This window comes from Thunnus maccoyii, chromosome 13 (genome assembly GCF_910596095.1).
Source record: "Thunnus maccoyii chromosome 13, fThuMac1.1, whole genome shotgun sequence".
NCBI lineage: Eukaryota > Metazoa > Chordata > Actinopteri > Scombriformes > Scombridae > Thunnus > Thunnus maccoyii.
Window position 1 is genome coordinate 31,723,549 of NC_056545.1, and position 24,228 is coordinate 31,747,776.

The window sequence follows — 24,228 nt, forward strand, 5'->3', positions numbered from 1 at the left end:
TGGGTCCTCCACCTGTCTGCCCCATACACCCATCCATGACAGCTATTCTCTTTTAGTGCTAATATCTGGCAGGTTTATATACTCTTTTACTTTGTGCTCTGTCAATAATTATAATAACCTGTTTAAACAGCAGTGAGGTGTCAGCAAGAAGGGCTCTCATCTGTTGCCCTGGCAAAAAGGCCAATTACACACTCACCTTTAAATAAACACTAACAGTTCAAGAGGAAGAGAGAGAGAAATTGAGGCTTTCCACTTCTGTCTACTTCTCATCATTGATGTGCAATCAAGAACGAATTGCTGTTTACACCCTGACAGCCACACACATGCACAAACAGATGCAGTTGAATACATACATAAACACACATGAACCCCACAAATGTGTACACAAACACAGCTGCTACCTGTGCCGAGTTCAGTCAATAGCGATGTTTGGTTAGACACCGGTGGGTCCCTGAGGGCCCAGTAATTACGACTTTCAGTGACACTAGGGAAAGGCCCTGGAGTGAGATAGAAAAGAAATGATGGCAGAGAGTTGTCCTCCGAGGCCTAATTAGGGGAACACTGCCTATGACAAAGTGGGAGGTTAGAAAAGAGGCCAAGGCAGACGATGTCTTTTGGGGAATGTATCATGTTAACATGTTAAAATATGTTTGTATGACTGTGAACACTAGCAATGGCTCAGTGGATTCAAAGACCTAGCTTTGAGAGATATTTTATAGCTTTCGCATTTTCCTTAGTTATTTAGATTATGTGTTGCATCCTCACTATTACTGGAGCTCAAACATATGCAGATAAATGTGCTGTTATTGACCTAACCCTGCACCTAGACAAACATACTCTTCTCAGAAAGCTGATTGGAGGAAATAATTTCCTCACGCAGTTCGAGTCTTCAAAACAGCCCAGGGAAAGATGGATTAAGTGGGGGTAGGAAGTCACATGTGGTTTGGAAAAGAGCAAAACACAATTAACCATCTGTCAGAGCAGCAGGTGTTGTGATAAATTGCAAATTTCGAATGTTGACTTTTTGTAACCCAGCTGGACGTACTAACAAGGAGGCTCTCCATATATTTATATGTCAATGGACCGAATAGCTGGGCTAGTGTGACAAGTGTTTTCCCAATATGTGTTACAGCCTCAACACTAGGGGTGTGCCCGAATCCAAATACATTATTTGGCAAAGCACAAATAGTGGATTTTTTATGAACATTTATTTTGTACAAATATGTTAAAAATGTATTTGTTTTTGTTAAGGAAAAAAAAGTCAAATATCAGCACACGGGTCAGTTACATCGCTATCTCAGTCTCTCTCCTCTGCTCTGCTGTTATGTCTATCAGTAGGTCTCAATGAGGGGAGTCACATCAACCTGCTACATGACACACATTTCCTTATTTGGACATCACTCCCAGAGTTGGAGGTGTTCCCCAGAGATAAAGTTGAGCTACTGACACACGCAAAGTACTTTCAAGGGACTCTCCATAACCTGTTGTTCCACTTCTCCTTTCCATAAAGTGAGGTTGTAAAAAATAGGCAATAAATGAAAAGTGCAAAGCAAGAATCGCCTTTGAAGTTCTTCTCTACACATTACATGCTGCGCTGTCTCTGTGTTATGGGTATATAAAGAAGAGCTCTGTCTGTGCATTTGCGATGCATTTGGTTTTAGTTCAGTGGATAGCGTAGTTGTCTGATCTGGGAGACTGGAGTTCAACACCTGGTGTGGGGACCTCCTTCGAAGTAGAAGATAGTTTATTCATAAATACTTTTTTTATGCCTAGTTCCTATTATTATTATGCCTATTTCTTTTATTCGAATACAAATATAAATCATTTTTCTGCCTCAACAAATATAAATACAAATACAAATACTGGGCTTTCTGCACATCCCTACCCAACACACTCAACCAAACATTTGCAGATAAAAAGAAATGACGTCATTCATAGTGTTCAACCAAACAAGAAAATAACCACTGTGGAGACTTTCAGTGTCCACATGAACAGGACTAAAAACAATGGAGCATTTAACCAAAGATCAGTCCAAAAAAACTGAAATGAACCAATGATGTTGTGATGAGAAGCACAGTGACAATGTTTTATGATACAGTATGGGAATGTGGTTAATGACTGACATGGACCACAAAGTGGAAGGTCACTTCACTGGAATGCTAAGTAACATAAGGTCTTATGTTGCACCCACAAATCACACAGGACTCAGAATGAAAATATTTTATTTTTATTTTTTATTCTGAAAGAAAAAATGAAAAAAAATAGTGTTTTTGCTGGTCTTCAGTAGCTTTACTCTATGTGTGACTGCAAACTCAACTGGCTTAGAATAATATATAATATATGGCAATGATCAAAGTATTGTATAAAAATCACAGTATCCCAAAATAATGATACATTCTCAATTGAAACAATTCTATTTAAAATCAATAAACTGAATTCCAAATAAATTCCAATAAACATAAAATAGGCTTATAATAATCTAATAATCAGAAGTATCAGAAATGAATAATTCTAATATATCAAAAGGTATTAAAACTCATTCATTGATCTACAATTCTTATGACAAGTATATTTTATAGAAAACAATATATGAAACCAAAGATTACAATAAATTCAATGGTATTACAAATTAAGCTCTTTTTTATAGGTTTACTAACTACTAAAATCACACATTCTGTACTAAATACAATATATTTTAGCTATATTTACAATGAAGCTTGATTCTGCACTCTATTTACATCTTATTAGTCCATACGTGAATGTTTACCATTGCTATGGCAACAAGTGATAGCTTACATTAGCATATGTTAGTTAGCTTAGCTCAATCGTTTGACAAACAAGAATCCATAAAATCACAATTCAGCGTATTTAAACAAAATCACCAGCTAATGTGTTGTCACAGGTTAGATTGTCAGAATTAGAGAAATAACAGCTTCAATCCCTGAGGAGCTATGTTAACATTAGTGACTATTGCACTCACTTGTGTGCAGTTACAGTACATTACAGTTCCCTCAAACAATATAATGAAGCACAATATGAACTATAATTTATCTATTAAGGGTAGACTACTGATAAAATCTGAAGGTGCTTAGGTGACATTTAACCACCTGAAAGAACAAATGAAAACAAACGGTGATCTTGCTGGTCTTCAGTAGCTTTACTCTATGTGTGACTGCCAACTGAAGAACGCAGCGCTAACCCACAGCTCATATAGCCACAGCTGCTCTCGTGCCTTTAAATCAAATCAGTAACGCATTAAATTGAATGGGGGGTGTCTGTAAAGGTACAAAATCATTTTCATATACATAAAATAAAGTTACAGTTGAGTGGGCAAATACACATAAATACCCTATATGTCACACTTACAGTACAGAATTCTGTCCTGTCTTTAGTCCTTGCTCTTATAGTCCAGTCTTCAAAACAACTGAGTTAAAACTGAGAGTTTTGAAGCAGAAGTAGTAGAAGAAGAGGAACTTCCTCCAGTTGCAGCACAAAGCTAGTGAGTTTTAACAGCAGCAAAAATATGCTGGTGGACTGTAAGCTACATATTGCTTTGTTGTGGTTGTAAAGTGTGCAAATAAAAAAACTCCAAGTTATACTAGAGCCCAACGTTGACCTGAGTCTCTGTTTGCAACACGTGACTATTTTAGTATATGTACTCGCCAAATGGAAAATCTACCTGCATTTGGCGCTTGCACAACAAAACAGTATTTTATCAGATGATTACTTTTTTCTGCTGTGGATTGTGTAGACTAATACATCCATTCATTTAGAACACTGAAATTGCTCAAACGTCAAGCATCATCAAGGAAAAATACCATCTTGTTTGCCTGATCTTGAAGGATTGCATTTGTCACCCAGTTGATTAGAGAGAAGGAGAGACCATTCTGCTGTGGTTGAGTTACATTGACTTTGAACTAGTGAGGGACCGCGAACAGATTAATGAAGCTATGTCATGAAAAGCTGTCAATTCATAAGCTTTCTTGTCTAAATCAGAAACGGTCTGGTAATATTAAGCTCAACTCAAGCTCAGCGCAGGTATGGGAAAATGCTTTCAACAAGCTTTCAGCTCAATCCTGTCTTACATTGTTTTCTAGGTCCTGCTAGACACTGTCTTTAAAGCCTGGGTTGCGCACACTACACTAGAAGTCACCCTATCATGTCTCAAAACGTTTACTGTTCATGCTCAATATTTACAATAATGCAAAGGCGATTCAGCTAAATAAAAACTGTTAAGTCTTTTCCAGTCATCTGCCTCAAGTCAAAGTCAAGTCGAGTCTTATCAGTGTTAGTCAAGCAAGTCGCAAGTCCTCAAATTTGTAACTTGCGTCCAGTCATGTGACAGGTGCTAAATACCTTCCAGAAACAAACAAATAAGCTAATACATAATCAATATTGCATGCTATAAAAAAGTCTCAAGTTCATATGACAGATTGAAAGTCACCCACTTCCTTTAAGAATTCCAATGATGGCTGTGATCCTCTGCAATGAGCCTCAGCACGCCTTGTCCTTAGAATACAAAAATAGAAAATATGTATCATGCTCTTAAAAGTGCCTGCACACCAACAGGTGGCAACTCTGAAAGAGTGCTGTTTGCCGCTTGAACAGAAATTGAGCATGATCAAACCTAGCCTCTTTTAGTGCAGGGACATTAAGAGTTTAAAAAGGTCTGAAATTAAGGTTGGGGCCAGATCAAGCTGTTCTTTAAATGTGATCAACAAAATCTTAAAACCATTTGTAAAACTGACTGGTATCCTGTGTTGGGATGCTTAATTTGGAGTGATGTAGTAGTCTCTACATTTGGAATCAGTTTAAACTCTGGTGCAGTATTTTGCACAAGCTTTAGGCAAGAGAGTGATTTTCAGTTTTTGACTTGCAATACAGTGATTGAATTATGCAGAATATACAGTTTAGAAACAAAAAAATCAACAAACAACAAATATACACATTATATATAAAATAACATGATTAAAATCCTATCACCAATACAGTGAAAATTCTCAAAATTACTGATCATCTAGCCTATCGATAGAAACTGAAATCTTGGTGCAGATGGCCAAAATTAGTTTAACATAATTATGTATGGATTTCTTTACTGTGAATATGTAGTTTATTTACATAGTAGTCAAAGTATGTATATCCATGCTTCACTGACGCACAGGGTTGGGAGAAAATAGACTTGAAGCTTAAAAGAACAGAGCAGCAGAATAGCAGGTTTATCTCCCGTGCAGCATACGCACTAGGGCTGTCACTTTTTCCCAAAATAAAGTTTGAATGAATTCACAGTGCTATGGAATTCATTCAAATTATATAGAACATTAGCATTATGTAATTTATAGGCAAAAAATAGGAAGTTAGGTGAGGTTGTGTAGCTGCTAGTGCTCTGATTCTTTAGCCTCACTTGGGTGAGAAGCTAACAGGTGACTCCATTTGTTGTTGTGGTAACGTTACTGCAAAGTAGTTGCTTCATACAAAATCGACAAACAGCCTTATCCTTATCGATAATTTTGCCATTGATAGAGTAACATCCAAAATGCTTACACACAGTGCTTCTGTGATGCGTTAGTGTCGACATAATCCAAGGCTGGGTGAGGCTGGGTATGACCATGGGGATGTTGAGGCCCGGAACCTTCCAATAACCATGCAGGTCATATGTGAAGGCTGTGCCTGGGAAAACCATGCCAGTGATGCAAAACAACTCAGGAAGAGGCTGGGGGATGCAAAGTTCAAATAGTAATTATCATGATTAAAATACTTATTTTATCAATAAATTTGTGACACATTGATATACTAACATTACATTAAAACATACATATTTTGAGGTGTTCTATTATTTTCCATGTGTATTACAACTGTATTTCTAACCCTAACTACAGATTGTTTCAGCTTCTGCCATCTGGTAAACAGTACTGTGGCCTCAAAGCCAGCAGGCTCCGAGACAGTTTTTTCCACCAGACAACCAGGCTTCTGAAAAATGAAAACACACACCCTCACACACACACTCACACACAGCAGTTTACACATGCTACACTATACATATCACTACCACACTATAAATTACTGCGATGTGTTTCTATTTCAAATGCTATATAGCTGTTACTGTGCTGCTATATTGCTATTTTATTGTTATTATTGCTAGTTGTTGCTGTTGCAAAGTCAACACACACAGGAACACACACACCAACTAAGTTGGTGTGTGTGTTCCTGTGTTCCTCGACTAGTTGGTAGGCGGCAGGTTACCGGTAATGTATTTACTAGCAGTAAATAGGAGCAGCTGGGCGGTCTAATGTTTCTTTAATTAATAGTATTAGTAACTCATCAAGCTAACTGGCTAAACTTATTAACACTAGCATACTAGCTGTCACTCAAAGTCTTTCTCAGGTCACAACTTGCCACAGCCTTTTATTTAATGTTTGCAGGACAGAATAGGAGCTTAAACATGTAATTGGTCAATTGACAAATGTAACTTATTTAACGTTACCATGACTGATGTGAGATTCTGATTCAAGGCTAACCTTAATAGCTTCAATAGGACTGGCATAACATTATGTTATCTGACGCCACACAGACTTGCATACAAAAAGCAAATGCTAACGTTAGCACTGCTGACTCCACATACATTTTAAAATTCTGACACTTAGGCAATGTCAATGCTTTAGTTATGTCAAGTTGTAGTTAACTTAACATTGCTATCTTACTTTCCTTTTCTGCTGCCCTTGGTGTTAGCTCAACTCATGACAAGTTCAGTTCATATCTCTCTTTATATGAAACTTCATATGAAGAAAAACAAAATGATTACCTTACCTTTAGTGAAAGCTGAATATGAATCATCATGCTCAAATCAACAGGCTTGGGAAATGACTTGCATTACTTTATCCCGAGAAATTGTCTCGCTGTAGTCTCTGCGCTTCAGACAGAGGTCAACAAAGTGTATTCAAACAATTGAGTGTTGCGCAATCATTGGATGACTCACACCAGGAGGACCCGCCCCAGAACTCAAACAATATCATTGGTCGAGATCATCTCCCCACAGCGTGATTCATCCAATGATTGTACAGCATTCATTTGAATCTGCGCGCACTTTCTTGATCTATCTGAAGCACAGAGACTTTATTTATTTATATGTTTTTTTCGACTATTTTAAGGTCTTACATCCATGTCTTTCATCACTTCACCCCCATATTACCCATATTATCAAAGCCCGAGCCTTGGTTGAACTGTTAAGTCCTAGCATCAAATCCCAGTCTTTCACACATCTCTCACCTATTGCTAAAAAAAACAAAAAACATTTTTAAACCATTGTAAAGCTTTACTCATATTGACTCTTTATTCACCCTATATTGTCTCTGCTTTTCGCCCTTTGTTCCCAGTAGAAATGTTGGAGTGACCTAATGATTTGAGGGAGCAGTAGGACTGCAATGAGGGCTTTGAATTTTGTTGAACATAGACTGACTGTTTGGGTCTTAATATTAAATCTACAAATGATTGCACCTTCACAAGGAAAAAACACATGGATGCTACATATGTAATTTCAAGTTGTGGTCTAACATAATGTATTGGGAGACAGCTTCCAACATTTTTAAAGTGGATTTACAGCCACTATTAAAGCTACCCTCAGTTTTTGAAATGAAAATACTTATCTTTTTTAAAATAAGCATGTGTTGCACATGTATGATATAAAAAACACTGTCAGGACAGCATCTCACAAAAATAATGAATGAAGTTGTCAGCCCTCACAAATAAGTGTGAATCACTTTTCTGATGATGCACAGCAGCAAAAAACAGACACATTTCAGCCCTACGCTTTCCTCAACGTTACTGAAACAATTGTGGGTGTGACCCCTATTAAACAGCAGCCAGGAACCTGCTGGTGATTACTTGTCTTGCAAGGCAGCTGGATTTGCAAGATCACGACATCACGAGAGAATCCATCTTGTCAGGCTTCAAGTTATGCGCTTGTATCCGAGCCACCGGTGGTTCGGACCAATCAACGTCACAAATCCAGCTGCCTCACAAAGTAGGACAGTGATAGACAGTGATAGACAGATGGTTCATCCAATCACCTGCCAAGTATTTTTTGCCCTGCCCCTTTCCAAAAACTTTCCATGGACGACTTTGCAGATGGTTCTGTGTATCAAACCATCTGGCGCGTCAGGTTAGGTGATTACAACCAGCTGCTATAAATCATACAAACAGGCATCATCAAAAAATAAGTACTAATAAGAAAAATAATAATAAGAAAATTTAAGACAATTTAAGCCATCCAAGGAGATATAATACATTATGTGATTGCAACAACCAGATAGTGATCACCTAATTTACAAACAAACAATAAAAATAGCATGGAGGTGAACACATGTAACTTCAGCATGTTCATAATCTCCATAAAAAATAGCCTGCAAGTGCATGTACATAAATACGAACAACCAAGAGACAAATATTAATCAGAAGAATATCAGTAAAAAAAATAGTAATTTAAAAAATCAATAGGAAGAAATATAACACATTCTGTGATTATAACAGCCAGATGAGTGACCGATAGCTCTACTCAATATATCACACATGTGATAGTTACAGCAAAATAAGTGACCAATAGATTTACATGCTAACGATAAAAATGCATTTATGTACATATGTAGACCAATCATGTGCAAAACCTCCATAGATAATGCAAATACATAAATTAGAAACAAGAAAAAAAAATCTATCTAATAAGTAATGGTAAGAAATCAGCCAAATAAGTAATGATTTACACACTAAATATATCACATTCTGTGACTGCAACACTCAGATAAGAGACCAATAGGTGTACACAAAAATGTATGTATGCGAATATGAAGACAAATCATGGGCAAAACCTCCATAGAACATACAAATGCATATACATCAATAATAAACAACAGTTTTACAACAGTTGGACTGTTAAAATGCAGATAATGTTTACAGTAAATATCTGTTTTTTTTTTTTTAATTCTCTGTAGAATAACAAGGTTTTTTTTTACTATTATTTGATGGTAACTGTTAACTTTTTTTTTCTTTTTTTCCATTCAATTTAAAGTTTTGCTGTAAAAAAAAAAACAGAAAATTGCCCTAATTTTACATTCAGTAATAGGATGTGTATTTTTTGTATTTTTACATAGAGTTCAATGTAAGTTAACATTCAAGACCATTAAGTAATTTAATAATCCTGTTGAAAAAACTATAATATTCCATTATATTAATTTACAGATTACAGCCTTTATTTTATGGTGAATATTTTTAATAAAAATGATTTACTGTGTTTTCATGGCATTTACACTTAATGTAGAAATTTTTTTTTAAAAAAAGTAAAATAATACAGTAAATTTCTTTGAAGTAAGTTTTTTTTACAGTGCAGGGAAGCATACTAGCCTTAATAAGAACATCAGCAGCTCCATCATCAACATTAAAGTTGAGACTTCTTTAATACTAATAGAGAAGTCAACTTGAGTTGTTAAGTTTCTATTAATTAATTAAGGAAGTGAAATGAAGCATAAAGCAGTTTTATTTGCATTTTCCTTCACAGTAAGTTCACCTTTGCAGTCATGTCACAAATCTGCTAAAAACCATGGCTGGTACCACCATTGAAAAACAAAGATATAGCCCCCTGAAAAATATTGTTTTGGTGTGGGTGTATGTCTGTTGTATAGATAATAGTAAATACTGTTGTGTCAAAAGTTAAATTTTCCTCTAATTTCAAATTGTGACTGAACTGTCTTGTCTTTAGCTAGTCTCCACTCTAAAAAACTGCAAATGTATAGGATTACAGCTTGAGATCAGTCCAATCTCAATTGTGAGATGTTTTGTTTTGTTGCTGTAGCACGGTTAGCAAACTAACCAACAGGCTAATAAATCAACATTGTTGAGACCTGGCACATAGCTGTGGGTGGACTCACTTGGCACTCAGACCCACCCAATCAGAAAGCTTCTTTTTTTGCTGTATCATCCAGTGAATACTGTTTCAAATGGGACTATGTGACCAATAAAAATAAAACAATTGTTTCTTGATTCATGTTTACCATATGATGATGTTGATGGGTCAGAATTTTTGAGTGGTAGTGCATTTTGCAAATGTTTAATGTTACTGAGCATGTTGGTGCTAGTATACCTCTATCCATAGCTGCACAGTTGCATCTGTCAGTTGTGTGTGTGTGTGAATATGTGGCTGCTGTGCCACCCATGTAGCCATGGGTGTGCCTGAATGTGCCCTTGCCATCTAAATCTCAACCTGGTACACCCAGCATAATTATAGCAGATGTCACAGGCCATCAGACAGGTTGCGGTGCTGAAGTGATCACTGTGATGTGACTCAGCTGACACACTTATGATGTAATGTTAACGCTACAACAACGGCTACACAGTTTTGAATGTGTTTTTTGAAAAAAGTTGAGGAAGAAGAAACTCTGACTGAGTCCACCAGACTCATCGGCACACAACGAGGTAAAGCCAAATTTGTATATATTTCACTGCGCAGCCAAGAATGGAAAATCAATCATCACAGTGGTATGGATAGTTTTCTTGACACAATAGAGTGTAAGGATGCAGTTTTGTGCAGAGCTGTTTTTTCATGAGCTGACTGGTACAGAAGCAACAATGGCTTTAGACTATAATAAATGCACCAGGGATGTGTTACATGTACGATTTCTGTCCAAGTTAGCACCTCTGCTGTCTGGGTTTATGTTTAGTTGCCTCTTTGTGCAGTAAAATAGTTAATTAACAGTGCCATGCGCTGTAGAGCTGATGAGCAACCAGTCTTACCGGTGCAAATATACTGTATTTTAGACCGGACAGGCTATAAAAATGTTGTCTGTACTGTTGTGTATAGCATTATCAGACTGATGCTCTGTTGGTTGAGCATGTTTGCTGGGCAGTGTTTTGCTGTTATTGCCTGTGATGCACAATGTTGGAAAATAAACTGGTTGCTTGTTTTTCAGTTTGCCTACATTTGTTCTTTTTTCTTCTTCTAACTTTTCAGAAGTCACTTTTTCTGGGAAAAGATGGCCCACCCACTTTTCTATTGGACTACTCAAAATACAATTTCTGCTGTTAGCCAAAAGTGCAGTATCCAATCAGTACTCTGTATAAGCCAATATCCCGAATTTAAAGAAGTGATCTGGTATCACGAAGAAAAAAGTGTGGGTGCATCCGTAGAAATGTGTACTGTAAGACTTTACAAGGAGTGCCTGAACACAATAAATTGTATGATTTGGGGCATTTTATTGAACGAACATGTTTGACTCATGTAGAGAATCATATATTGCATTTGAATCCACTAATACAATCAGATAAGATCAGGGAGTAAGTGATTACCTGACAGATCCCTGTTAACACCCAGAGCCATGCCATCACGCAGCCAGAGCACCATGCCATGGTAGCCTGGGATGGAGCAGGGCAGGGTGACTGGCTGGCCAGCCACTACCACCAAGTCTGTAGGTTGTTGAGTGAACACAGCAGAGCTCCCTGGAAGAGCAAAAGGAGTAAACTGATCAGTCCAACTTGTATGATAAACACCAAGTGACACCAACTACAAATAAGCAAGCAACTGGTAAACTCCTATACAAACATAATCAGCAAAAACACACTGCAAACTCACACACTTTATGAAAATGACAAATAAAAAGTACAGGCAACTCTAGCATTATATGAAAATGACTTCAAATGCAAGGCATGCAAATTAGTACACAAAAAGCTACCGAATTAAAAGCACCTAAGAATTTCTACAATATACATATTCCATATATCTGCACCCTTACACATTAAGTGATAAAATATTACTGCATTCTTACAACTTTTTTTTTCAGGAGCTCTGTGATGATCTTCCCAGTGAGGCACATAAATCAACACTAAAAGTGTAGGCCCAAGTGTAACATAAATGTTTTGGAGTGTGTGTGTTAACAGCTCATAACCCAAATTCAGAGGCGTGTTGAGAGGAACTGTACTAGCCATATGTTGTCACTGAACACAGGAGCTCTATTAAGAGAAAGGATGTAACCCTGTTGCAAGATATTTCAATGAAAAGCAACATCACATCTGATCTTTATTTTTCACAGGCTTAGAAGTGATTAAGCCCAGCCCAAGAGGTGGTAATGTTAGTTTTCTTAGGAAAAAGAGAGAAGCATTTTGGATTTTCTATTTCCAAAGTTTATCTCCGGGGGGCATGAATGAAGATTTCGCAATTAATGAGTTTCTGTAGTGGTTTTTTAATACCTCTCATTTATGTGGATTTGTAGTGTTTTTTATTATATAATTTTTATGACATAATTTTTATGATATATCTTTTATGATGGAATTTTTAATGATGTATTATGATTTTTTATTTTTTATCACTTTTTAATTTTTATTTATTTATTTTTGTTTTTTTATCAATTTATATTTTTGTACTATGCATCTTTCTGCTCCCTCTATACACAGCACTTTATAAAGCTTGTATGCCATATCTAATAGGCACATTTTTGGATGAACCCAAGTACCACCCCCTACTTGCACCTTTCTACTTAGGGGACCAAATATGGTGTCACTCATGTCCCTTCTTGGACACTCCCCTTGCCTCTGTTAATCTTGGACAACGATTGGCCTGAAACCACATGACCATATATCCAACCCATCTTTTTAGATGTCCCATTGGCTGATATGTGTCTATTTGTATATGATTGGTTGTCTTTTATATTTTTTTTTACTTTTTTAACCTTTTTTCATACCCAACTTACTTTATTTAAATGGTGTTTGTAATGTGTTTTATGATGACCCTGATGAAGGCCACAAGCCGAAACGTATCGGTCAACTAATAAAGTTGTTCCTCATACTACAAGTGTTGCGGGAGTTCTCATCTTTCTGGCCATATGTTTGGTCAGAAAATTGCCTGGGGCCACAAGACATCATAAGGCCTTTGAATTGCAATAATTTTAATACATAATGTTGTTACTATAAAATTGTTGTTATTACATAATGTTGTTTTATTATAATTTCTTCAGAAACAGGATTTTCTAGTTCTACTGATTATTTTGCAGTCAGTGGCTATCAACAGTTGTCAATGTAATTGCATGTGTACCTTCCATTTGCATTTACATACAGTCTGCTTCTCCCTGCTCCCCCTAAACCAAATCTCTAACCTCTTCACCTCTGCCACTCTTCCCATACATTGAGAGTGACCCATAGGGTGTTGGTGTGTGTGAAAGAGGAGGACACAAACTTTTTCTGCACAAACTAATTCTGATATGAATAGCATAATTCCATGTATGCAAATGTTTTTTGCATGTTCATTTTACTAAGGTTTGGTGTTTAAATGATATCTCTGATGTTTATTATAGCAGTAATAATTAATGTCAGGATATCTTGCATTTTCACTGTGGTAGACATTGCATGTTTACTGTCATTTAGTAGCATAAATAATGGCTTTGGGAAACCTACTCTCAAGTTTATATTAGGTATGACATAAAGGATATGCCCAATTTTGAGTACATCTGTTAATAGAAGTGCAATTTTAGGGTTCACACCAAGATGAGGGTCAACTCCCCTGGTTGCCAACCCTTTAATTGCTACCTCAATGACCTACTGTGTTTGCCATAAACCCATGGTAAAAGCTGCATCCACCATCTAAATCTAGACGAAGACTTTGCCTGCCTGAACGCTAAACATTCTGCTCTCTGTGGCCTACTGAGAGCTCCGATGGATCGCCAAGCTTCATGCCACCAGCTGAGGACCCCTGCTGCAGGAGACTGCCAACGGGCTGCACAGTTGTCCCACCAACATCCTTCACCATATTCTGCCACATGTACTGTCCATGTATTTAATATACTCATGGGGCATTCCAAAGTCTTCTTACCAGAATTATAGAAATTCACCTCTTTACCTAGTAGCATCCCAAAACAGTTATAGATATATCAGTTATCGTTAAGTATAATTATCATCTATTTTCCTTATTTTAATCTTTATTATAATTAAATTTATCGTAAATAAATTATATAATAATAGTAATAACAAGTTCAAGTTCAAGTTTTTCTCCCTCATGCCTGAGCCAAAACTACATTTTTAAACTTTAATGTGAAGCCTGTAACAATAATGTTTTTGCTACAATAAACATCATTGGCTACAACAGTGTATGATGCTGTGGTTCTCACAGTCTGTATACATCTGAACAATCAAGTCTGTCAAGTTTTAAATATGGGTTTGGCACACAAACAGAAAGCAGGGGATCATTATAAGTGTGGAAGTAGCAAACAGTGCCAGTGGGGAATCCAGTGGGGGGCAATTTATATATGTACATGTCTGTGTCTCCCTCTATCAAACAGGGTTTTTACAGCTCTACGGGGAGCACTGTAATATGACAACGTAACCTTGACTTGCGCTTCACAACAGTACGTCTGCACAGCAGGGCAGGCACTATGGGAGGATGAACAGAACAAAATTAATCTTCTCTAATCATTATATCTCCCAGCTTCTTGGTTGGAGACAACTGTCGCAGTCAAATCAAAATAAACATATTTTTTTGCTCAAATTTTCATCTCGCTTTTCCTTCATTTGTCTGGAGGTCTCACCCATTGCACATTGATTTCAAGCCACCAAATTGCATAGGTGCCTGGCACAAGGAGCAATTACACCAGTGTGGAAATTTTCCTCCAGTTTTTGACACAGAGACTGTTGACAGTTTAGATGGGTGCAATTTAGAGATAAAGGACAGCAGAATGGTGTTTTGCCGAACAAGAGTGCTACTTGAAGCAGAAGTACTCTAATGTAACCTCATGTTTCCAGCTGTGTTCAGTTTACACTGTACGAGAAAAGGGAAAATATAATTTATTGTTGCTCAGAATTTATGCTATCGAAGGTCTGGGGTAAAATAGAATTCACATTTCAGTAAGAGTTGTACATGTGGTGAGGATTATTTAAGGTTATGATTAGGCCTGTGATGGGGACAGTTTACAAAGGGCAATGTGGGAAAAAAGACAATTTGGGCAAAGTTGCCTGCTAGTAACTAAACTCTGTTGATATTGTCTGAAAATTGAGGAGCATTTCCCTCGATAAATCTTAATTTAGCTTCACACACATCTCAAGGTCAACACTACACTCAACACAATGTTTGCTTTAAGTTTGCCACTCATTGACTGGAGAATCGATCCTCTCATTGACTCATAGATTTCCTGAAACACAGTTAATTGAGGGCCCCTCAATTACCTTCCTGCCAAAAAGATTGAAACAAGGGTTGAGGGAATTTGGCAGCTTTATGCCACAGTGGTCTGTGAGAGGTCTACTGGAGAGATGGATATGTGTTCCTTAAATAGCTTCAGCAATTTAGCAAAAGAGTGTTGAGAGCTATTTATTCTCGTCATGTTTCCCAGAGTCCGCCATCCTCTCATTGAGCTATATAGAAACTCATAGGCTGGGCCATAAGCTGCAGCACAGGAGAGGACAGTCACAGAGCTCTGTTCACTGTATGCACTGCAATGAAGTATTTTATGTACTTGTAAAAGTATTTGACTCACTTAAAGCCACTACCTGTATAATTTTTATCATGTTTTACTCTCAGGGTTGGGAGGGTTACTTTAAAAATGTATTCTGATACAATTACTGATTACTTGTTAAAAATGTAGTCAGTAACGTAATCCAAGTGTCACAATATCAAAGTAATGCAACTTCATTTCTTTCCATTACTTTTGGATTACCTCAATACCAAATATGCAATAATATGACATAATATGAAATAATAAAGAAGGGAGAATAAATAAGATCAATTAATTAACAAGATGACTTTTACTTAAGTGTGTTCTGTAAGACAACAGAACAATGTAACCTTAAAAAAGAAAATGGGGAACCAAGGAAAGCCTCTGACCAAACAGCGCCTGGCCCACTGGCTGTGTGAAGCTCTCACACAGACACACTGTATGTTGCAATGAGAGAAGACCCCCTGCCAGGTATCCATGCCCACTGTACAAGAGCTTTGTCCTCCTCCACAGCTCTACTCAGAGGAATGGTAGTGGCAGACATATGTGCAGCGGCATCATAGGCTTCACCATGTCCTTTTATTCGGTTCTATCTGGGTGGTACATCTGAGTTTTCTCTAACTCATTCAGTAATGAACACGCTCAGCAACCAGTGACACACTATCAGTTCTGGGCACGTTATGCACACACAGTAATCTTGGTGAAGAGCTCTTATGTGCACTACAAGCTGTCATATACTCAAGCTCTCTTTTAACTTATTTGAGTCCTTGAGACTGCCACAATGCATAACAACTGTCCCTGTCTGCTCTCTGAACATGTGTATGACGTGTGTGTACGTGTGCCCACTGTGCGCACCTGTGTGTGCCATGTGGTTTCATTCTCTACTCACACTCTTTCCATTTTTTATTGTCACAACTACCAGTTTTTCAGAACCAATCCAAGTACCGATTAAGTTTATTGGCCGATAAGAATACCGACATGAGTACTTCTCAAAAAACAGTCAGTCTTGCCGACTAGTAGGCTACCTATCATGTCCATGTCCACATCAACTACCAAAACTCATATGTAGTCTATAACTAGCAAAGAAAACACACAAAGTTGTTAAAAAATGCTAAAAACACTACGGCACTACAATTGATAAAAGGTTATCACACAGCAATCTATTCATATAGACCCTACAAACAATTTGGCACCCCAAATAGTGTGCTACTTTTGGTAGTACTGATATCTGGTCTTGCCCATATGCTACTATGGAGGGTAGGTATCTTCATGGGAGGAAGAAAGGGTTTTCATAACAGAATGGAAGAATTCTTCAACTAGTTTAGCAACTATTTCTTGTGGTTATGGGAATTGTAGCTGTTGTGATGTATCTATTAAATCGAAGCAAGTCTGAGCTACTACAAACTGACAAATTATTATGTCGTTACATGTTTTGGCCACAAGAGGGCAATATACACCATCAATTAGTGCAGACTTGAGACTAATGACTCTAATGTGCTAATGTAATGGGCCAAATCAATAGAAGTATGACACACTTGATCCATGGTTGCCAAAGTGAAATCATGGGCTCCCCTTAGCCTGTTCAACAGTACAATATACTCCAAATTTGCAATGAGTAAACGGTATCAATTATTTCAGAATTGCCTTAAATGGTAACCAACAAGTTATACCTCTAATGTAGAAATGACAAAGCTCATCTTACAAGCAAGTTGTTGTCTTATTATCCTTGAAAGGGATACTTTGGATTTTTTGACATGAAGTGCTATGAAATACTTGTCAGTAGTGTGATGGATGCATAGCCATTAGCTGACTTACCAAGTGCAGAGGTCGAAGTTCTGGCTGCGTTCTGAACGAGCCAGGCAGCTTAAGACAGGTAGCACACGGGGTCTGGCAATGAAAAGGTTTTTGAGCCACACCACAACATGCAAAAAAAAAGTTTTAACCATCCAAAACAGAATACAACAGTCCTCATGTATTTCCAATGCTTGATTCTTCTCTCAGAATGATGCAATATCTTGGAACAAGCTATCTAGATAGCCCTACACACTGGCCTTCTTCAAGAAATATAATTCCAAGATATTGCTTTGGTGAGAAAAGATTCAAACATCGGAAATGTAAAAGGACTGTTCTTGTTTGCTGTAGACTACTGGCAAGTATTTCATACCACTTTGTGTCGAACAATCCAAACTACCCCTTAGATGGCAAATAAAACATACAGTGCTGCTTGAAAGTTTGTGAACCCTGATCAGATTTCCACTCAAGTCCTAAAACTATATAAAGAGACATCAGTTAAACAAATGAGACAAAAACTTTACACTTGTTCATTTATTTATTGAGGAAAATGATCCAATGTTACATATTTGTGCGTGGCAAAAGTATGTGAACCCCTAAGATTATCAATTCATTTGAAGGGGAAATTAGAGTTGGGTGTTTCAATCAATGGGATGACAATCAAGTGTGAGTCTGGGAGGCCCTGCCTTATTTAAAGAAGAGAAATCTGGATCTTCACTGTCAAACTCTGAGCTTCACAACACAGGTTTGTGGAAGTGTGTCATGGTTCAAACAAAGGAGATTTCTGAGGACCCTAGAAGAAGAGTTGTTGATGCTCACCAAGCTGGAAAGGGTTACAAGACCATTTCTTAAGAGTTTGGACTGCACCAGTTGGGTGTCAGGCAGATCATATACAAATTGAAGACATCCAACACCATTGTTGTCCTCCCCAGGAGTGGTCAAACAACAAAAATCACACCAAGAGCAGGCATGTAATGGTCCAGGTTGCCACAACGGACCCCAGGGTAGCATCTAGGAAACTGAAGGTCTCTCTTGCAGTGGCTACAGTTGATGAGTCCATCATCAGGAGAACATTGAACATCAATGGTGTGCATGGCAGAGCTGCAAGGAAAAAAGCCACTTCTCTCCAAACAGAACATTGCTGCCGTCTACATTTCGCTCAAGACCACATGGATAAGCCAGAAGGTGATTGGAACAATGTTCTGTGGATGGATGAGACCAAAATCGAACTTTTTGGCCTGAATGAGAAGAGTTCTGTTTGGCGATGAGGAAATGCTGCATTCCAGCATAAGAACCTTATCCTGTCTGTGAAACAAGGTGGTGGTAGTATCATGGTTTGGGCTGCTTTGCTGCCTCTGAACCAGGACAGCTTGCAATCATTGATGGAGCTATGAGTTCTGAGTTGTACCTGCAAATTCTACAAGGTATCTGTCAACAGAAAGTGGGTCATGCAGTAAGACAACGACACTAAACGACAAGTCGTTCTAACAAAGAATGATTAAAGCAGAAGAAAGATAATGTTTTGGAATGGCTGAGTCAAAGTCCTGACCTTAATCCTAAAGAAATGCTGTGGAAGGACCTGAAGCATGAAGTTCATGCAAAGAAGCCCACATCATCCCTGAGTTGAGACTGTTCTGTTAGGACGAATGGGCTAAAATTCCTCCAAGCTGATGTGCAGGGCTGATAAACAGTTACCAGAAACGTTTGGTTGAAGTTATTGCTGCAAAAGGGGGTCACACAAGTTACTGAAAGCAAAGGTTCACATACTTTTGCCTCCCACAAATGTGTAAGATTGGATAATTTTCCTCAATAAATAAATGAAAAAGATGAAAAAAAAGATTTTTTTGTCTCATTTGTTTAATTGGGTTCACTTTATCTAGTTTTAGGACTTGTGTAAATATCTGATCACGTTTCCGGTCATATTTATGCAGAAATACAGAAAATCCTAAAGGGTTCACAAACTTTCAAGCAGCACTGTATGTGTCATGCTAACTTTGCTCTCTCCAGCTCTGTTATTGAGATTCTGGTAATTCAGACTGAGATTCGGGCGAACGAGGCCTTGCGTATACCAACGGTTATTGGGGAAACCTCTGTCAGCCTCCTACTGCTTTTAAAATAAGCATGATTTTTACATGAATCATTTCAAATGTTTCTTTCTGAGACTGAACGAAAGTAAACACAGAAACCGACAGGCATTAGTGTAAGCAAGGCCTCGTTTGCCCGAATCTCAATCTTAAATACAACTTTATTTATCTCTGCGAGGACAATTGTATGCAGCAGCTTGCCACCCATGTCACTGCTTACTATCATGTTCTTTAAGCAGACGTAAATGCTGTGAACAGTGAAACAATTATGACCCTTGATTCACACTTTCAATTTTATCACCTTATGTATTTTCACAAAGATCCTTAATCAAAGTTATTTTTTTATTATTTCCGTGGATGGTGGCCTGGTGGAGAAAAATCACAAATGCATTTTTGTATTGAACAAATTCAAATTCAAAGCACTGCTCTTGTGTCTTGTGGCACTAACTCCATATACTTGTTCCGCCAACCATGAAAGGAGTGTGTGCACCCATACATATGCACACACACACACACACACACACACACACACACAGAGGTAGTAAGAAAAAGAAGAGAACACAAAGCATGGCCAGCTTCACATGAACTTATTTAGGAGCATTCGGTTCTGTCCCATTCACTGGCCCTTAGCCTCTTCTCACATGCTTTTAACAAATACTGCAGTTCAAACACCACCTGGTAACAATGCACATGCAGCTGATGGAATCAGCCATGTCACAAACACTGTGTGAGCCTCGACCTGCTATCTTGCTCAGTCTCCCTCTCTGTCCCTCTTTCTCCCCTTTCTCTCTGTTTAAAAGAGTGCCTGTTTCACCAGCCTTAGCTTATTTCTAGTTTTTTTAGTGTTTCATTCATGTTTGTGTGTATTTCATGGTCCTTTTGATGGGCAGCACGTGGCAAGAATGCTGGAGGACTTTTTGCTGGGTCTTTTGTTTGACCTCAGCTGTCAATTTGGGAGCACCAGTACTTTCTGAAATGGAGGAGGAGGCTGCAGGTAATCCACCACCCTCCCGTCTCCCGCTCCTTTTTATCTACTCCTCTGATGCTCCTCTGTTCTCCCTTCTGTCCTTAAGGGGAATATTGCCTATGGTAGTGCCAAAGGCCACTCTACAGCATTTTAGATTGCCTCGCCTCTCTGTGATCTGTTGTCCAATGCAGTAGGCCTGAAACACATGCAGGACCTTACACGTACACACATGCAAGCTTGTGCAGGTTGCGTATTCATACACACATATGCACTTTGGGGGCGTTACTCCAAATGTATTTTATGCTGGTATTATTAAAAAGTAAGTTGACAGATGTGTTTAGCTGCTCATAACATGAAGCATTTGGTTTGTTAATGTAGAATAGACAGGGCAGTTTAGCTTGTGTTATACTGTACACATCATGCATATTCAGTGTTGTCAGGCTGGACAGGAAACTTCCATTAGTATCAAATAATTGTGCAGGGTGGGAGACAAGCAGTATTCTTTCAGGGGCTTTAGAATTCTATACTCCTGCGCATGTCTTTTACTTCATTTCAGAGAAATGCACAAAAATGGTTTGCGTTTTTGGTGTACTTTGTTGACACAGAAAGGCTGCTTCTACAAGCATTTGCAATGAAAGTGGAGGTGTTTAATCTGTGATCCCAAATCCTATCTCATCTTCAATGTGTTGTGCTTTGAATTCCGGATTCTGCAGGAGTGGCTGCACTGGGAGTGAGCTCCTGATTACATCTCAAACTTGGACCTAAAAAAGTAGAACATTTTGCAAAATAAGAAGAAGTAATAGCATTGATCAGCAAGAACAGAAGAAAGAATATCATCTTTGGATATATTTTTCAAATCAAAACAACTAGCTAGCTGTCAACTGCTAACTGTTACCAATATTCCAAAGGAGATACAGCATTAAAGAAGCTAACAGAAGAGTTATTTTATGAAAACAAGAAGAAAACTTAAAGGATCCTGGTAAATGGTTTGGCCCCTCCTCCACTATGTGACGTTGTGTACACTCGCTCAGTAAGTTCTATTAGATCCTCTAGAATATCCTCTATACAAGATTGTACCATACCATTTCGTCGCACTGCATTTGGACAGTCAGCTTTCTCTGTGAAAGCCACAACTCAGTGGAATGTCCCAACTGATGATATGAAGAGCTGCAGTTCCATCAGTACGATCAAAACCAAATTAAATCTGCTAAAAACTACTCAACTCTGTAACCACTGAATCTAAATTTCGTCTCATGGTTTCATTCTCATGAACGCAAATAATCTTGCTTTTAATTTGACAAGTTTATATTATTAATTTCTAGTTGACAGTGTGAGTGTATGTGATGTGCTATTGTGTGTAGGTTTTTGTTTTGTACTGTCTGTTATTGTGCTGTTATATGTTTTAATTGTAAGGTACTGCAGATGAAAATTAGTTTAAGCTAACTTTGGTGCAGTACATCAAATGTTAACATTTATGTTTAAAACTGTACATTGTCCCACTAAATACCATACAGTGTGTCTGGTCAGCTTTAAAAAGCTGAACCCACAACTTAAGACGGTTTACCACCCTTTTGTGCCTAGAAAGACGCCAAGCTAAATTCATTTCACAAAGCTTCCATATTCTCTCCACCTCACAGCAACCCACCATTATCTCTAAAGCAAAGAAGATGGTGGCTGTATGAAACAAGTGCAAGTGAAAACAGATCCAGACACACATTGTACTCTCAGAAAAAAGGCTATAGAGCAGTGCACAGCTCCTATGTCTGATAGCCTTATTGCAAGAGGGCACCTCGTTAGCCCCATTAGTGATCCCTGGAAATGAGATGTAAGCATTCGACACTGAGAACATCAGTGTGTGTTGATTTGTATGTGTACAGGGCCTACAGAGATTGCCAGCTGTCTCACATAACCGTGGCAGGTGGTAATTGCCATTATGACACTAAGGTTGGGTTGAGACACCGGTAAAGTAGCGAGTCCCATCTCATTAACACTGCTGTTGTTCAGACTCTCTCAGGCATCAGGCAAGGCTATTAGTGTGGGACCACAGGGAAGAGGACAAAAAGACAGAGAGTAAAAGACACTTTTCTGTACCTTTTAGATTTAGCTAAAGTTTTTGATACTGTTAAGCCTCTAAAAGAAAAAAATGGATGTCTTCAGATGTCTTTTTTTGTCTGACCAACAGCCTAAAGCCCAAAGATATTCAGTTCACTATGATATAAAAATATAGCAGAAAGCAGAAAGTATTCACTTTGGAGAAGCTGTAACCACAGAATGTTTGCATAGCTTGATAAAGGACTTAAATAACATCTCGATTATCAATGGTGAATATTTTTTCTGTCGATGGACACATAGTTCAAGCCGAAAGTGAAGGTTGCACACAGTATGACTCAATCATCGAACAAATTTGGCTTAAAAGACAAACCACTGTCTGTTTACCATTATTCTCGATGACATGTTGTCTGCATTTGTATGATGGTTAGGTCAAGTACACTCCAGTCTGCAATCACAACTTTGAGCAGAAATCTGAGTTTGTAATGCATCACAGTCATGGAAGAAATATTCATTTGCTTTGTCAAAGCCACCACAGAAATGGATAGCATTGGGACACAGCTTCAGATACTCACTGTCTTCCTGTGAAGCTGAACAGTATTCCTCAGCTGTGAGGCAAGATATAAAATTTCCTCCCTCTCATCTTCTCCTGGGCCATTCATTGGTGCTGTGAGTCACAGGTGCATGAATGCATCAAAAAAAATCAGGCAAATATAAGTGCTCTGCTGATGTAGTGGAAATCACACAGACTCACTGTGACACATGAATCACATCCAGGCATACTTTAAGGTTAGGCCTTTGCACAATTGTTGTGACTGCATTATTTCTGCCTGCCAGAGAGCCTCACCACTCAGGGGCTTTTCATTCCTGCATCTTTCTACTCATATATTTATATCTGTATGCAATCTCATTTCCATTCCTACTAAAAAGTAGCGCAGTGGTGACAAGTTGCTCATCTGCACGGCTCTCCTGCATGGCTAATGGAGTTAATCTATGTTTGAAAGGTCAAGTCAGGGAAGATTATGGCCTACTCTACTGTTGAATGGCTGACCTTATCAGCACTAATGTCCCACTGCAATCTATGTTGTCACCTCCACATTAAGACAGTAGGACGGGTGTGGGTTGAGGAAGAGGGTGTGAATGAAGCCAGATGTGATAAGTTCAGTAGGTCACTATGCTGTTTGTACAGTTTGATGATGCATCACTGGAGGTTTGATATTATGAAAGAAGATAGACTAGACTGGGCTATATCTGCACTCTTATGCACTGTTATGTGAAGGGGAACATGGAGCAAAAATGGCAAAATCTATTCTTCATCATAATCCGAACATATTTGTCTCCTACAAATACATTTACAGTATACACTGCTAACTTACTTTGCCAAATTTGTTTTGGAGGAAATGCAGTTGCTACTTATGTGTGTACATCACACAAAAGTGTGATGTACACACATTAATATGAATGACACTGACCTAACTTGAGGAGGTTGATTCGGTGAACAAACCCAACATGCTGTTAGGTGTAGGCTACTAACACACTTAGTTGTGGCCAGTTGACTTTTTAAATATTTAACTAAGGTCACAGCTACGTGTGTATAGTGCAAGTGAAATGAGGACCGATATGCAGACAGTTATATTGATTAAAATAGAAGCATATCTGTTCTAATAGACAGTGTATAGATGATTGACAGCTACGTTAGCTAACAGAAACTGTAGAAAAAGTAAAAGTAGCACTAAACACAACGTCATTCATTCATTTTGAAGGTATGTGTTAATAAAACCAAAGTAATAGAGTAATGAGAAAACTGAAATTTTGACCTGATAGATGGTGATACACGAAAAGTCAAGGGGGTCACCAAAGTTCATAAAGACCATGAATGTCTGTG

The 24,228-nt window shown here is 38.1% G+C and overlaps 1 protein-coding gene across 2 annotated transcripts in view; it reads right to left on the reverse strand.

Moving 5' to 3' along the window:
* The window catches only part of LOC121909800 (kin of IRRE-like protein 3), a 278,843-nt gene that overhangs the window by 111,607 nt on the left and 143,008 nt on the right, over nucleotides 1-24,228 (reverse strand). For both annotated transcript variants that reach the window (XM_042430524.1, XM_042430522.1), the window contains exon 2: nucleotides 11,329-11,478. In XM_042430524.1, the coding sequence (XP_042286458.1) occupies nucleotides 11,329-11,478 (150 nt within the window). The remainder of the gene's footprint in view (nucleotides 1-11,328; nucleotides 11,479-24,228) is intronic.